Source organism: Myotis lucifugus, unplaced genomic scaffold, assembly GCF_000147115.1.
Source record: "Myotis lucifugus unplaced genomic scaffold, Myoluc2.0 scaffold_438, whole genome shotgun sequence".
Classification (NCBI taxonomy): Eukaryota; Metazoa; Chordata; class Mammalia; order Chiroptera; family Vespertilionidae; genus Myotis; species Myotis lucifugus.
Window position 1 is genome coordinate 454,892 of NW_005871486.1, and position 17,158 is coordinate 472,049.

The following is a 17,158-nucleotide window of genomic DNA, read 5'->3' on the forward strand; positions in this document are numbered from 1 at the left end:
GGCTATAAACGAATAGTATGCTTTCATTTGGAAAGACAAATACTTGGAAATTATTTATAAAAATATAAAAGTATGACTTGAAGAAGGGGATAAGATAATAGTTATTATTCTAGAACTAATGCTGTTTCTGAGTTTGAGAGATGAGTTTTGAAGCAACATCTATCTATATAAGTACAAATACATTTGTGTGTGCGCGCGCGCGCCCAAACATTTTATCGCGCGCTAAAATTTTATAAATTAAGAACTATGTGGTTATAGAACTCATTGTCTCAGGTTATATTAGGAAAGTTGTAGGGACATTTCAGGTTGCTAAATCCATATTGGATAATAGCTAAGAGATGTGGGCTTATTGTATAACAGTGTTTTCTAGTGACAGAATGCCTGGCTTTAAAGGCTCAGGATTAATGCAGAATTATAAGGGATAGATGAAAGTGCCGTTTTAGTGTGTGGACGGAAGGAACTAACATTTATTGAGTAGTTATTACCTGACACTACTAATGGTTTTAGCTGCTGTACATGTAACTCTGGAAGGTATTATGCCTATGATACAGAAGTCAGGAAACTGACCTAAATATCATGCCTAGGTCTAAATATCATGCCTAGGTCTCAGAGTTAGTGTCAAATTTCTGATTTCAAAGCAGCAATTATCATTGTATATCCTGTCACATGATGTGCCAGGATATATTTTAAACCAGTGCATTATCAGATGCAGTAATCTTACCTTTTAATTTCTTGTTTTAAACATTTGAACTGTGTCAGCTCTTATTGAGTACTAAACAAACTAAATCTGTGAGGTCAGATGGTCTCTGTAGTGAATATTCAACTCTGCTGTTGAAAATAAAACTTTATTTACCAAAATAGGTAGCAGGCCAGATTTGTCCTGTGGGCTGAAGCTTGTCAACCCCTGAACTAAATGCTGTGGCTCTTGAGTGTTTGAAAATGGAGCTAGAAATAATACTTGCATGCATGGTGCCTTTTCTCTTTCCAATATATTAGCAGTTTAATGAAATACTGCCTTATTCTTAATTCATGTTCCTCTTGTGAAGTAGGAAATAATTATTGGGCAAGTTATTTCTTAATGACTCTTGCTTTCTGCCTAGATTTATTTTTAACATATCATCTCCTTAAAAAAGTGTACCTTGTTTAAGTAATTTGGTTGTATGTATTTGCATTGGACTTGAATTACTGCATATACTACAAAATTATACACATCGTTCTTGAGGAACTTAGCATCTTGATTGGCTAGAGCTTTGCCTTAACTCAGTCTCCTTTAGAAAAGCGTTCTTGTATGCTTTAGTCTTACTATATGAGGTATGGTACTTGGTTTATAGCAGTACCTATACAAAGACCTTAAAGACATCTTGGTGTAAGAAACTTAGCATTTCTTTACCATATATATATTGGGCCACACCTCATATAGCTTCTATTAATACTATATCACTGCTGCCACCAGCCATCAATTCTTCAGTCACTAATAACTATCCTAAACATTTATTCATTGTATTCATTCAGTATATTAAATACTCAAAAGACTGTTCTATAGAGGGAAACTTAAACTCAGCATAGTTTCATGACTTTCATAAAACCACACAGCTAGTAAATGTTTGAGTGCACATTTCAGCCTATATTTCTGTTATCCCAGTGTGGATCTATTATCTGTGATACCGTTTTCACACTTCTTCCCAGTGATCAGACATAAGCTAGGATACTCAGAAAAATCAGTGCCCTGCTTAGTTATTTTTTTCTCATTATTGATTAAGCTATCACTTATTGACTGCCTATTTAAGACTCTTTAATACTACTTTTCCCATTACCCATTACGGAAAGACCATACTTTTTAAAACAACTTAATGGTTTATCTCACCATAAAATTATGTCATAAAGTTCACTCATTTCAACTGTATAATTCAGTGATTTTTAGTAACTTTCTGAATTGTGCAACCATCATAAACGGTTTTAGACTATCTTCATCACCTCAGTAAGACTCCTCATGGCATTTTACAGTTAATCCCTGTTCATACCCTGCTAGTTCTGTTTTTAAATTTGCCTTTTCTGGACATTTCATAGAAATAGAAGCATACAATATGTGATCACGTTTGTTTGGATTCTGTACCTTCTCATGTTTTTGAGATTTCATCCTTGATATAATAATGTGTATCAGTAGTTTGTTACATTTTGTTGCTGACTCATCTTCAGTTTTATGCTATACCACATTTTGTCTAACCACTCACAATTGAAGGATGTTTGTTAGTTATGGTTTTTGGTTATTATAAATTATGCTGCTATGCCCGACCGGCATGGTTCCCGGTCAGGGCACATGCCTGGGTTGTGGGCTCAATCCCCATTGAGGGAGGAGGGGGTATGCAGGAAGTAGCCGATCAGTGATTCTCATCATTGATGTTTCTATCTTTCTCTCCCTCTTCCTTCCTCTCTAAAATCAATAAAGAATAGTTTATGGTGCTATGAACATTTGTATGCAAGTCTTTCTGTGAGTGAATGCTTGCTTTCATTTCTCTGGGAGTAGAATTGCTGATACGTATGTTGTTTTTTTAAGTTAAACTTTTAAAGAAACTGCCAACCTGTTTTCCAAGTTAGTGTACCAGTTTACATTCCCACCAGCAATGTGTGAGGATTTCATTTTCTCTGCACCGTCACCAACATTTGTTCTTATTTGTCTTATTTAATATAGCTGTTCTAGTGATTATGAAATGGTATATCATTGTAGTTTTAATTTCCATTTCCCTAATGCAGTGATGGCGAACCTATGACACCCGTGTCAGAGGTGACACGTGAACTCATTTTTTTGGTTGATTTCTCCTTGTTAAATGGCATTTAAATATATAAAATAAATATCAAAAATATAAATCTTTGTTTTACTATGGTTGCAAATATCAAAAAATTTCTATATGTGACACGGCACCAGAGTTAAGATAGGGTTTTTCAAAATGCTGACACACCGAGCTCAAAAGGTTCGCCATCACTGCCCTAATGACTAATAATGCTGAGCCTCTTTTCATGTGCTTATTAACAACTCATGTATCTTTGGTGAAATGTCTGCTCATATTTTTTGCCCATTTTTTGATTCAGGTTGTTTGTCTTACTGAGTTGTAAGAGTTCTTTATATATTCTGGATCCAAGTTCTTCACCAGGTATATGTTTTGCATATGAAGTCTTTTGGTCTTTTGCTTGTCTTTTCATTTTTTAAATGGTGTCTTTGGAAGTGTAATAATTTAATTTTGATGAGGGCCAGTTTATTATGCTTTCTGGTATAGAAATCTTTGGCCAGCTCAATTTCTTAAAGATTTTCTTATATGTTTTGTTCTAAAAGTTTTAGTATTTTAGTTCTTATAAATAAGTATATGATCCATTTTGAGTTACATTATGTGAGGTGATGGTTCATCCTTTTGCATACGACATTTTCCCCAGCAAAGTTTTGAAATGTTTGGTATACAGGTCTAACAAGCCTTTTTGTTAAATTCGTTCCTACATATCTTATTTTTTTGCTATCATGAGTGGAATTGTATTCTAGTTTTATTTTTAGATTTTTTCTGCTTGTTAATAGAAATACAATTGATTTTTGTATATTGATCTTGTATTCAACAAATTTGCTGTACTTATTTATTCTAATAGTTTTGGGTGGTTTTCTGAGGATTTTCTATATATAGGTTCATGTCACCTGTGAATAAAGACAGATTTTCAATCTTGATGCCTTTTATTTCTTTTTCTTGCCTGATTTCACCAGCTGGAACCTCAGTACTGTGTTAAATAGAGTAGATGAGAACACATATACTTGCCTTGTTCCTAATCTTGGGGACAAAGTGTTCCTCTTTTGCTTTTAAGTATGATCATTGTGGTTTTTTTCATAGATGCCTTTAATTAGGTTCAGTTCCATTCTGTTTAAGAGTTTTTTCATGAATGTGTTTTTGGATTTTGTTAAGTTTTTTTCTGTGTTTATTAATAATCATTTACTTTATATGTGTATTTTGAAGGTGGGTTTCTTGTAGACAACATATAGGTGGAATGTGTTTTGTGATAACATTAATCTACTTTTCAGTTGGTGCATTTATACCATTGACATTAAAATAATTGGTATAGTTGGATTAATGTCTACCATATTTGTTACTGTTTTCTATTTGTTGGTTTTTGTTCTTTGTCCCTATGTTTGTCTTTCACACTTTTTCTGTCTTTTGTGGTTTGACTTAAGCTTTTATATGATTCTGTTTTCTTTCTTAACATATCAGTTATACTTTATTTTTAAAAACTTAAACATTTCTTATTTATTGACTGATTTTTAGGGAGAGAGGAATCGTGGAGGGGAGAGAAAGAGAAACACTGATTTATTGTTCCACTCATTTGTGCATCCCTTAGTTGCTTCCTGTATGTGTCCTGACTACTAGGGATTTAACCTGCAACTTTGGCACATTGGGATGCCACTCCAACAAAATGAGCTACCTGGCCAGGGCTTAAACCTTTTTTTTAGTGGTTGCCCTAGAGTTTGTGTTATACATTTACAACTAATCCAGGTTCACTTTCAAATAAGACTAAACCACTTCACGAGTAGTGCAAATACCTTATAATAAGAAACCAACCCTAGTTCCTCCATCCATTGTTGTCATTCATTTCACATAGGTAAGCACATAAATGTGATATAAACATAATTGAACACATTGTCGCTATTATTTTGAACAAACTTTCAGATCAATTCAGAATAAATTAAAGTTTTTATTTTTATGTCATTAAGTTTCATTGATGCTCTTCTTTTTTTAAATGTAGATTGGAGTTTCTGACCTGTATTATTTTCCTTCTCTTTAAAAAACTTCTTTTGGCATTTTTTGCAAGGCACGTCTGTCTAGTGGCAACACATTTCTTCAATATCTGTTTGTCTGAAAAAGCATTTCTTCACCTTTGAAGGATAATTTTGCAGGATACAGAAATCTAGGTTGGTAGTATTTTTCACTCTCAACACTTTATTTTTTAGTATTGATTTTGTGAGAGACAGACATTGATTTGTTGTTCTACTTATTTACGCATTCATTGACTGATTCTTGTATGTGCCTGGACCAGGAATCAAAATTACAACCTTCCTGTATCAGGGGCGGCCAGGGCTCTCCTCTCTGTTCTTGCTTGCATTTTTTTTCCTGAGGAGAAGTGAGATGTAATTTATTGTCATGTTTTCCTCCCCTCTGCCTTCTTTCAGGATTTTTCTATTTTCTATATTTTGAAGATGATAAGCCTAGCTGTAGTTTTTCTGGCATTTATGCTGCTCAGTGTTCCCTGTACTTCTTAATTTTTTTAGTGTTTGTTCTCTAATTTGGAGAGATTCTTAGTTGTTACTGTTTTAGATACTTCTGTTCCTTCTTTCTTTCTTGTCTTTCTGATATTCCCATAAGGTATGTTCTAACTTTTGTAGTTGTCTCACAGTCTGTGGATATTCTGTACTTCTTAATTTTTTTAGTGTTTGTTCTCTTTCTTTTTTGGTTTTTGAGGATTTTATTGATATAACCTCCAACTCTTTCCTTATCTGTGTCCTGTCTGATAATAAGCCCATCAAAGGCATTCTTGGTTTTGTTTTTTATCTTCTAGCATTTCTTTTTGATTCTTTCTTAATCCCTTTTTCTGCTAACATTGCCTACTTGTTCTATGCATACTGTCTACTTTATCTATTAGTCTTTAGCATATTAATTATAGTTTTAAATTCCAGGTTTGGTAACTACAATATCCTTGCCATGCATATTTCTGATTATTCTTTATCTTCAAATTGTTTTTTTGCCTTTTGGTATGATGCTTGCTTTTCTTCTTCTTTTTTTAATAGCCAGGCTTGTTATACTGGATAAAAGGAATGGCTTTAAATTTGCTTTAGTAATGTGGTGATGAGGTGTTAGGGAAGTCCTATGATCCATATCTCATTCGTTTAGTGAGCATATGCCTCTGGACTATCAACTTCACAAGTGTTTGTTTTTTTTAAATATTTTTTTATTGATTCAGAGAGGAGAGATAGAAACATCAATGATGAGAGAGTCATTGATTGGCTGCCTCCTGCACGCCCCCTACTGGGGATCGAGCGCACAACCAGGCATATGCCCTTGACTGGAATTGAACCTAGGACCCTTCACTCCACAGGCTGACGCTTTATCCACTGAGCCAAACCAGCCAGGGCACACAAGCGTTTCTTAGTGGCACTCCTCCTACCCCCGTCGGGCAGGATGGTTTGTGTAGGCTGGAGTTAGATGTTTCCCTTCCCAGGTCAGTTAATCTCTGATCATAACCCTGCAGGTTAGGCTCTGGTTTACTAGTTTCTCCAGACGACAGGCTTTGTTAGTTAAGGTTTAGTTCTCTGGCATATTTCAGAATTGTTTCTTTTCCCTTTAGTCTGCCGGAAGCCTGAGGAAAATTCTCTCTGATATTTATTGTGCACTTGTGCTCCCCATTCCCTATATAACTGGGTCCCCCTGGAGTTAAAACTCTCAGAGTTATCCACATTGAGCCTCTAGCAATTCGTCAGTTGCAGTGCAGGTGTTCTATTCAGTACTGGTTCTGGTGGTGGTTTTGTTTGAGTTCCTGTTCTGGTAAGCTGTGGTATGACCTGTATTCGCCTGTCTTTCCAGTCTTGGGGGCAGTGGTTTGCTCTTGTCCTTCTTTTAAGGATCCAAGAAGAATTCCTGATTTTTCGGTCTGTTTAGCTTTATACTTGCTGTTAGGATGGGGTGGTGACTTCCAAGCTCCTTACATGTGAACTGGAAACCTGCATATACTAATTTAAACAAAGCATTTAAGCCATTAATGTCTGTGGAATGTCAGAATACTGGGAAAACTTGATGAGATCACTAAGAGGCTCCTTTGCAGGCCCTGTGTGAAATGTTTATTTTAAAATGGATTGCAAATTGAAACACTTTTAGGGTCACCTCCAGGTGTATAGTAGTTTGGTTACAAGAATATGTAGATGTGTAATCCATGGTGCCCTTGAAAAAACACATTTCTGCATATTCCCCATCTAAAGGAGATACTTACTGATGGCCTACTATTTTCCAGTTACCTTTACCTAAACAATCAGGAAACTACAATTTTAAACAAAAACCTATATTGGTTGAATATTTACAGGAAAATTAGTTGGCTCAAGCAAATATGCCTGTGACTGTGTCAGTTTGCTGATTATAATGTAGTACCTGGGAACATTTCTTTTTTAGATTTGTTTACTTACTTTCTCAGTAACAAAAGTTGTATGTAGCCCTAGTCAGTTTGGCTCAGTGGATAGAGCATCGTCCTGCGCACTAAAGGGTCCAGGTTTTGATTCCAGTCAAGGGCACATACCTCGGTTGCAGGCTCAGTCCCTGGCCCTGGTCTCCCTTGCCCTGGTCTGGGCATGTGCGGGAGGCAAACCAATCACTTACATCGATGTTTCTCTGTCTTTCCCCCTCCCTTCCACTCTCTCTAAAAATCAATGGAAAAATAGCCTGGGATGAGGATTAACAATAACAAAAAAGCTGTATGTACGTATGTTATGTGTGTATGTGGCTCTGTGTACGCAGCCTGGCATCCAAGGAGACCAGAACTCAAAATCAAAACCTCAGAACAAATTTATAAAACTTTACTTTAGACTTTACACGTGATGTACTCCAGTCAGTGAATCCAGTCTTAGGCATTAGTCAGTATGCTTTTTGGCCACAGTAACAGAAACTATAATTGTGGATGAAACATTAAGTGTAAACATTAAGTGTATTCTATTGGTTCATATCAGTGTAGAAATAGGGCTGAGTTCAGGATTGGTTCCTGTCATTCAATCTTGTCACAAAGGTTCTTGTTATAAGGATATGTGTCGGGCCTTTTAGGAATTCAGTTCTTTTCTCTGTTGATTTGTTACTTTTCCCTAAGTGCTTTTGTTGGTGACAGATTCTTAAAATACCTTGAAATTATTTTCAAAACGTCGTGTGTTCATGCTACTTTCTTCTCCTTAAGCATCTCACTTGCTATTATCACACTCTCCCAGTACCTGTGACCTACTTGATTGCCATCTCTGCCCATTTCCCCTCAATCTCAAGTCAGGGAAGAAAGTATTGCTTCTGAAACAGAATAAAGAACACACATATGGCTACTGTTCTCTTTTCTTATAAACCCCTCTCTTTCTTTTCTTAAAGAAATGTTTTCCATTTGGATTAAGAAATATTGTGGAATTTGACAAGAATAACAGTGTCCTTTAGAATAAGCAAACTTGATATAGTTGAGTCTGAAAATGGGACCTGTCTAGTTGCAAGGGCACTGACTCTGAAATTAAGAGTCCTGTGACAATTCTGGCCATGATTGTTTGTATCTTTGGGTGAGCATTACACCTCTTTGGGCCTTAATGCTCTGTTATATACATGGGAATTTAAAATCTTTCTAAACATTTTCCTAAAGTGCTTCTATAAAAATTTTCCTAAAGTGCTTCTTTATCATAGAGCCTGGCTTACGACAAATGCTCAATACAAATGTTTTACAAATTTTAACACTGAGCCTTTTCCGGTTGGTCTCATCACTTTCATTGAGACTCAGAAGTTTGAAGATGAGCCCTAGAATTCTGTGGAGAAATCCAAGCTGGGTATATTTTTGTAGCTACCATTAATCTCCAAACCAGACATTCATTAAAACTCATGAAGAAAGAAGTTCACCTTAAGTGACTTTTCTCTTGGATCCTGAATTGTTATTCATCTACATACTCTTTTTGGTTTATGTGTATTTCTTATCTACTTTACTTTTTTGTTTTGGGGGGGGGGGGCGGCAAAAGAAACGGCTTCACATTCATTTTATAAAAGGCTTTACATTCTTTTTATGTTGTGTAAAAATTATGCCAATATTGGGAATATATGTACTCAATATAATTTATTACTCTGCTTTACATAGTTGTTTTAAAGATTAGTTTTTAAATTGATTTTTGGAAAGAGGAAGGGAGCCGGGATGGGGGGCAGAGAAACATTGATCAGCTGCCTCCTGCACACCCCTTATAAGGGATCGAGCCTGCAACCCGAGGATGTGTCCTGACCAGGAATCAAATCAACATTTTGGTGCATGGGGTGACACCCAACCAACAGCCACACCAGCCAGGGCTGCTTTATATTTTGATAAGCCTTTTGGTCTTATCTTTGTTTTACTTGTTTAGGAATTTACAATTATTATTCCCTGGTTATCAGTCACAGCAGCAATATCAGTGGCATGAAAGTTGTTGTTACTGTATCATTTCAGGCTGTGTCTCAACAGGTGTTAAGAACTGCCATTCCTGATGAAGAACTTGAAAACCTTCTATTTCAAAGCATATGTCCTTTTTTTCTACCCCTGATATGTAATCCTTGGCATAAGGTGCCTTAATAATTTTTAGACTTCTATTCAGCACCAGAATCATTTCTTCAAAGATTTTTTTTGGTGGCTCTCTTTATAAGACAGGCAAACCTGGGAACCCCAATTTTTTTAAGGGGTGGGTTTCAGTTGGGAGAGTGGGGATTATTCCCTAAGGACAAGAATCTCCACAGAGCACAGAATGGAAAGCCACTCAAGCCTCCATGCATTTTGTGTTTTCTGATTCTTGGTGCTCAGGTTCTGGTTCGCAAGGCAGGAATTTTAATGGCTTTACTAACTGTTCCTCCATTTTTGCTAGCAGTATCCTATCAGTGGTTAAAAGCATTCCCCAGATAATGTTTGTGCTAATGTTTCTTTTCAGCTTGCTGAATTGCCCTTATGGAAGTCGTGGCACTAATAGAATTTAATCTTAATACAAAAGCAACAGAATTGAAAAGGAATCAGAGATGATGTAGGCTTTCACATATGGGATGCTTTTTCCACCCTTGAACAAAGTTCCTTAAGAATGAGTCTTGAGTTCTTCTGTTCTGTAACCAACAGGAGGACTCACAAATGGCAGTGGAAGATACATCTCTGCTGCTCCAGGCGCGGAAGCCAAGTACCGCAGTGCGAGCAGTGCCTCCAGCCTCTTCAGCCCTAGCAGCACCCTTTTTTCTTCCTCCCGTTTGCGATATGGAATGTCTGATGTCATGCCCTCTGGCAGGAGCAGGCTTTTGGAAGATTTTCGAAATAACCGGTACCCCAATTTACAACTGCGAGAAATTGCTGGGCATATAATGGAATTTTCCCAAGACCAACATGGGTCCAGGTGAGGACTTGGCTTTGGCACTTAAGGTAACTGAAATCTTAATGCCTTAAATTCCATTCCTCAAATACGTATACACTAAGTAAATTGCTATAAAATAATTGAAGCAGTTGCTTCTTAGTGTACTTTCCATTATTTTAAAGAAACTGGGATTATGAAGGTCACCAGATACACAAGTGATTGAAAAGAACCATTTAGAAATTGAAGTTGGGATCACATGCATAATTAAAATAAACTCTCTTTTTCAAACAAGCCTTTTTTATCTTTCTGAAATATTAGCCTGATGTTTCTAATTCACAAGAACCTCACAGAATGGCTACAATTTAAGAAACAGAAACACTACCACAAAGCATATGTCCGCACATGTTTGCTATTTGAATCCCTATTAAGAGCTACTCAGATATAAGTTTGGACCTCTGCTGCTCAGGATTAAGACAACTCCATCACTTTTTTGTTGTTGTTTTATTCTATAGAAGTGAGAGTCTGCATAGAGGTGAGAGAAGCAGCTCTTACAAAAACAGAATTTAGCTTGGGTTACTTCCGCCTGTTTCACTATTCATTTGGCTTCACAGAAAGGAACTCTGGTCCTGGGGAGAAAGCATAATTATGATGTTGCCCATCCTTTCCTATTTGTCTCCATTTCTCTTTCTCTCTGACTGTGCCCACTAAAACAGCTTCTACAAAACCTACTTTCTCACTAAGTTCTGCCAGCTTGCTATTGGGCAAGGATTTCTCATATCTGGATCCTGTAGACCAGATTGAAAGACAACATGATTTTTCTGATAATCATCTGAATCAAAGAATTGTTATTTAGATTGGCAGATTGAGTAGCTACTACTTCAGAACACCCTGCAGACATTTATAACAACTGTTCCACATCCTTAATGAGTATTGCTTCATATGAATATGAGGTAAATAATATAGCAAGGGCCATAAGCTTTGATCCTCTCAATGTGGGACTGGTTTCTAAAGGAAAAAGTTCTCCTTGTGTTATGCCCATCTTCACCCTCTCCTCTCTTTTCCTATTTCCCCTTTTCGCCTCAAACCCACATATAATTACAATTTTGTACATATGTCCTACTGTAATGAAATATGCTCACACTTAACCCTTTGAGTGCCAACCAATATCCTAGGAACTATGCTAAAATTGCCAAGGCATTTTGAGTTAAGGTTTTTAAATTTTTTTTCCCACATAAAGAGTGAACTACTAGCATCTAATAGTGACACTGTAGGAGGAGCGCGATAGCGCTCCCAGCACTTTTGGCGAAAGACAGGAGGAGCACAGTCGCGCTCCCCGGCACTCTAGGGGTTAAATCTACTTTTAAAAGCTCAGTTAAGTTAGGGTATACTTCACACTATAAACATTTTTTCCTTTTTAGAAATTCTTCAATTAAGTGAGCTCAAGGGATTCATTTAAATAACAATTGTATTTGTGCACCCACGTGCACCTGCACCTGTGTAAATGTACACACATATATTTTCAGAAATGATTCATTATACAAATTGAGCCAATTCTTATTTATTTCCAAGTCTTTCTAAAATGCTGTGATTGCCCTTTTTACTTTGCACTTCAGATTCATTCAGCTGAAACTAGAGCGGGCCACACCAGCTGAGCGCCAGCTTGTCTTCAATGAAATCCTACAGGCCGCTTACCAGCTAATGGTGGATGTATTTGGAAATTACGTCATTCAGAAGTTCTTTGAAGTAAGCCTTTGTACTTTCTATCCTTTGACTTTAGAGACTCTCCAGAGCATTTTGATTTTCATTAGCTGTTTTTAGAATTGTCATCCCATTCCAGTCCTCAAAATGAAGTGTGTGTGGGCTTTTTAAAGAATTTTTAAATGTTTTCCAATTCATTTGCAGCAGATGATGCCAGTCTAATTTAGAACTGTGTTTGGAGAATCATTGTCCCCATTTAGCATCTCTAGTACGTTATTTCTGGTTGTTACAATAGTTTTACTAAAATGTAATTTTTTGAGGAAATAATTCTTGTAAGATAATTTTAGCGAGACCACAATAAAATGTTCTAAAAAATGAATTTTTTCTTTTTAGAATTCCTAGAGAATTATCTTTGAACACCAACTCTACTGTTTTTCATCATAAACTATAGTCGTGAAGATTGTTAAACACTTACTGGGTCATCCTTCGGCCTTGGTTTCTTAGTTTTCCTCCATGAATGTGAATAATGGCCACCTCTGTTATCATTGTCTTTGGAAAGGATTAATGAGATTGTTAGATTAGGTCTGTTCCCTTAGTTAACTAAACTCTCAGAAAGGTGGGGATTCTTGGCTTACCATTATAGCCCCGGTGCACTGGGATCAACAACTCCAAGCTATAAATCCAGAAAGAAATGAAACATTGAGGTGAAGAAATGAGTACAAGGGAAAACTACTGGAATTGTATGTGTTTGCCGCAGAACAAAATAAATTTGTTAGCTTCTTATGTATTATTTTGTTTGATTTATGTGAAGATTTAAAAAGTGGCTCACTCAGCCTATATATTCTTAACTTGTCTCTTAAAGACTTAAGTTCTTTGACACTTAATTCTCCAGCTATGGACTAAGAGTCCAACCTAAACATGACTTGTAATTTTGATTTAGAATATCTTTTCACTGTTATTTTTGTCATAGGTAGAAAAATATAGGGGTCTCCAGCTCCAGATCTCTGTAGCTAGTGGTAGCTGAACAAACAGTGGCTTACAGCCATGTGGTTTGGGACAAGCTAGAAAAAGGTCCCTGACTTAGAGAAAGTGGACCTTAGTTCCCTTGTATAGAAAATGAGTGGGTTGGGCATAAAGTCTCTTCAGTCTCATGATTATGCTATTCAAACAAAACTAAAAAGCCAAGATGGAAAATCATTCTAGGAAGAGTTTTAATATTGTGCAGCTTTACCTTTTGATATTCTTTTTCCTCCTGACTCGGTTTCATTGTATAATAGATAATACATATCAGTTCTTGGAATGATATTGAACACTAATTCAAAACAGAGTGCCCATATGTGCTTTGGCTTAAATTTCATATAGATGAAAGAACTTTTCAATCCCTGGACCTCAGATACCCCTAAAGTGCTGTTGATTTTCTGTAAGAAGTCCTTGAGTCTTCCCCAGACATTTTGTAAAGCCCTATGAATGCTGTCTACCACAGGTATTATTATTTTAGAGTAAACATAAATGCTCTTGTAATTAATCAAGTATAGATTTATTTAATAGTACTAATAAATTAATGCAGCTTTGATGAATGACATATTTTTGTTTGGCAGATATTAATAGTGAAACCACTACTGTTGATAGCTGAGAAATTTTTTTTAAATTAAAAACTGTTCCTCATAATCAGAGACTGAAAACTATTCTCTTGAAGAAACAAATGCTTTAAAAAACATATATGTTATTGATTTCAGAAAGGAAGGGAGAGCCCTAACTGGTTTGGCTCAGTGGATAGAGCGTCAGCCTGCGGACTGAAGGGTCCCAGGTTTGATTCTGGTCAAGGGCATGTACCTTGGTTGCGGGCGCATCCCCAGTGGGGAGTGTGCAGGAGGCAGCTGATCGATGTTTCTCTCTCATCAATGTTTCTATAATATATTTTTTTTAAAAAGAGGAAGGGAGAGGGAGAGAGAGAAACATCAATGATGAGAGAATCATTGATCGGCTGTCTCCTACATGCCCCCTACTAGGGATTGAGCCCGAAATATGGGCATGTGCCCTTGACGGGAATTGAACCCGGGACCCTTCAGTTCGTAGGCTGACACTCTATCCACCGAGCCAAACCGGCTAGGGCAGTGGTCGGCAAACTGCGCCTCGCGAGCCACAAGTGGCTCTTTGGCCCCTTGAGTGTGGCTCTTCCGCAAAATACCAGCTCTTCCACAAAATACCGACTTCTGCGCATGGGCCACGAAGTTTCAATTGCACTGTACGTGTGCGACCGCACGTGGTATTTTGTGGAAGAGCCACACTCAAGGGGCCAAAGAGCCGCATGTGGCTCGCGAGCCACGGTTTGCCTACCACAGGGCTAGGGCAAAAACATAGGCTTTTTAAACAAAAGGTTTTAATCATAGGTGACCAGGCTAAAAGAGGTATACCAATGGTTTTATACAGAATAACGAACGCTTTGCTTTCTCTGGTTTCTTTCCTTCTACCTAAGTAATGGTGTTCACCCAAACATTATGTCTAGTTTGGCAGCCTTGAACAGAAGCTGGCTTTGGCAGAACGGATTCGAGGTCATGTCCTGTCATTGGCACTGCAGATGTATGGCTGCCGTGTTATCCAGAAAGCTCTTGAATTTATTCCCTCAGACCAGCAGGTAATTGTAAGTTTCCCCTTTAACTTTTCTCTTGGTGTTTGATGTTTCTCCATGGCACATTTAGTGAACCCTGTAAACGTGCCAGCTTTTACTTTTCTTTTACAGTTTTTCTTTGGTGCTTGTGGCTGCCGTTCTGTGCATGGCAAGCATGAACTGTGCAATTTGTAAATTTATAGATCAGGTGTCTTGTGTTAAAACCAGTGGTTTCAAACACTCTTCAACAGTCTTTAGTAGGTGCAATTTTACAGGTCGTTTTTTGTTTGTCAAGACTTGAAGGCTGTAAAATACTAGTAACTTGTCATTTTCTTCAGCTTGAACTGACATTTCAACAAATCAAAACTTTAATCCAAACCACCTTCCATTTTCCTTCATTTACTCTCTCTTATTCATCCACCATACCACCATTTACTCAATGAGTGTCTTCCCAGTGCAGTGGCTGGCCTGGCACATTGACCTGATGCCCACTTTGTGCCAGACACCAGCACAGAGATGACCAAGACTGATCCCTGCCCTCAGAGCACAGTGGGGAAGAGCGATGGAAAGCAGTGGTGAGAGCATGTGCTCTGAGTCTTGAAGGAAGGCTTTAAAAAAAAACCAAACCAAAACCTCACCAGAGGGTATTTTTTTCCCATTGTTTTTTTTAAAAAATATTTTTATTGCTTTCAGAGAGGAAGGGAGAGAGATGGAAACATCAGTGATGAGAGGGAATTATTGATCGCTGCCTCCAGCACGTCCCACACTGAGGAGCACGCCCTACACTGGGGATCGAGCCCGAAATCCGGGCATGTGCCTTTGACCAGAATCGAACCCAGGACCTTTCATTCCGTAGGCCGACGCTTTATCCACTGAGCCAAACTGGCTAGGAGTTCCTTTGAATTTTAGAGAGAATGGAAGGGAGGGAGGGGAGTGAGAGACAGAGAAACATTGATGTGAGAGAGGTATATTGCTTGGTTGCCTCCCACATGCACCCTGATGGGCTGGGGATCAAACCTGCGATTCTTTGGTGCTTATGCCAGTGCTCTAACCACTGAGAAACACTGGCCAGGGCTGAAGAAAGGCTTTGCATGAGGAGAAGTCCACGCTAAAGAGGAGTCAGACAGGAAAAGAGAAAAGGGACAGAAATTGAAAGTGTTGGGTACTGTGAGTGGGAGCTGACCAAGAAAGCACCTGCAGAGGCCAGTGATTCAGGAACAGTCACAGAGCTGGTCCATCCAGCCCCACAGAGACCACAGGGCCCAGGCAGCCAAATTAACCCCCAGGTAGGTGTGCTGCGAGCCTTGGGGTGCTTCTAATCTAGACCCTCAGCCTTTGGGCTCTGAACTCACTCAGCCCTTCTCAGTGGGAGGGGATGCCTTGTTCTGGCAATGATGAGCCACTTGCCCTCACTGAGAGCAAAGTTCAGTGATGAGAACCTTTGTTATGGACTCGAGTTCTGAGCCAGACGAAGCACCTGCCACCTCCAGTTCAAAGCAGAACAAAACAAAACACTGCATTGGTGTTGGTGATGGCAATTGAAGGCTGGGGGAGTCCAAAGTCCTTAATGCTGTGAGGCTCCTAGAAATGTGGGTCAGGAGGCTGGTCAAGGCAGAGGGAATGTTGGAGACGCACAGCAGCTTGGAGTTTGTTCATTCAGTGCTCAGTACTGGAGACGCTGCAGTGATACGGTGTGATGTGTGAAAGTAAATAGAAGCAGGGTGAGACTTACTACTAGTAGTTTTCTTCTAATGTTCATATTATTATGGTTTTAATTTTACCTGGGATTTTAGGGATGAAAATTTCATGGTCAAATCTCTCTTTAGTTTTCTGGGTGTTTTTGAACATGGAAGTTTCTTTCTGTTATATATATTTTAACAACTTTAAAGCCCATTTACTGAAAGATATCAGGAATATTATAGTTTCCTGGCTATTTTTTCCATCTTTGCCCTCTCCCATGATTGTGATAACTTGTTGATTTGGTCTCCCAACTTTCCAGATTTCATTGTTTTCTGATTGGATCCCAACATTATAGTAGTTTTCTACCTTCCTTCCCATTCCCCCCAGCTGTTGTTCTTTCTATCCTGCATTTCTGTATATCTTTTCCTGGTCTGGTTTCTCTATGATAAATTGTTCTGGGTCTGAACTCCTCCTCCTGCTATTGATAATTTTTTGTTTTCCAGATACAAGTTTATTATTTTATGTGAAATGGTTTAATCTCTAGTGGTTTCTTTGGGCTCAAGAAAATATTTAGGGAAGCCACCTCCCCTTCATTTCCATGATAAGTCTTCTTTGCCTTTATATAGACATCATTCTCTACTTATCAGTCCCGTAACTATATTTCCAGGATAAAGCTGGGGGTTTTTTTTGACATTTGATTGCTTTAGGAAACTTTCCCAATTTTATTGCCTTTTGCTTGTCTTTGGCATTGTAACCTTGATTTTTTTTTTTTTAAGTAGAAAATCTCTTAGATGCCTTGACATATTCACCATCTCTGGAATTTAAGACATTGCATTCATAAACGTCACCATTTTAAACTGGCTCGTAGCCTTCCACCATAAATATGGAGTCATCACAGTGGAGCTAATATATAGAGATTGGGCATAGCAAAGACACTGGATAGTGAGTACCAGGTTCCAGACATGCATGGTGCAGGTATTCAGCTTCGAGATACATGAGACCCGAGGCAGCAAGTTTGGGGGAAGGTGTCTAGTCAGAATCTCATCATTCCGTTTTCTATACCGTTGTCATCTCCACTCATA

The 17,158-nt window shown here is 38.0% G+C and overlaps 1 protein-coding gene and 1 non-coding gene across 26 annotated transcripts in view; both read left to right on the forward strand.

Moving 5' to 3' along the window:
• PUM1 (pumilio RNA binding family member 1) overlaps window positions 1-17,158 on the forward strand; it is a 121,837-nt gene that overhangs the window by 86,465 nt on the left and 18,214 nt on the right. For 21 of the 25 annotated variants that reach the window (XR_002826296.1, XM_014468240.2, XM_023744234.1 and 18 more), the window contains 3 exons: window positions 9,865-10,132; window positions 11,704-11,833; window positions 14,295-14,429. Coding sequence is in view for 24 of the 25 variants with exons in the window: in XM_014468240.2 (XP_014323726.1) it covers window positions 9,865-10,132; window positions 11,704-11,833; window positions 14,295-14,429 (533 nt within the window). In the remaining variant the exon portion in view is untranslated. The remainder of the gene's footprint in view (window positions 1-9,864; window positions 10,133-11,703; window positions 11,834-14,294; window positions 14,430-17,158) is intronic. The other 4 variants (XM_014468242.2, XM_023744235.1, XM_006102897.3 and 1 more) reach the window with 1 other exon arrangement.
• Window positions 15,781-15,865, forward strand: LOC111823274. The gene has a single exon (XR_002826301.1). It is a non-coding gene; the product is annotated as a small nucleolar RNA SNORD103/SNORD85 (small nucleolar RNA).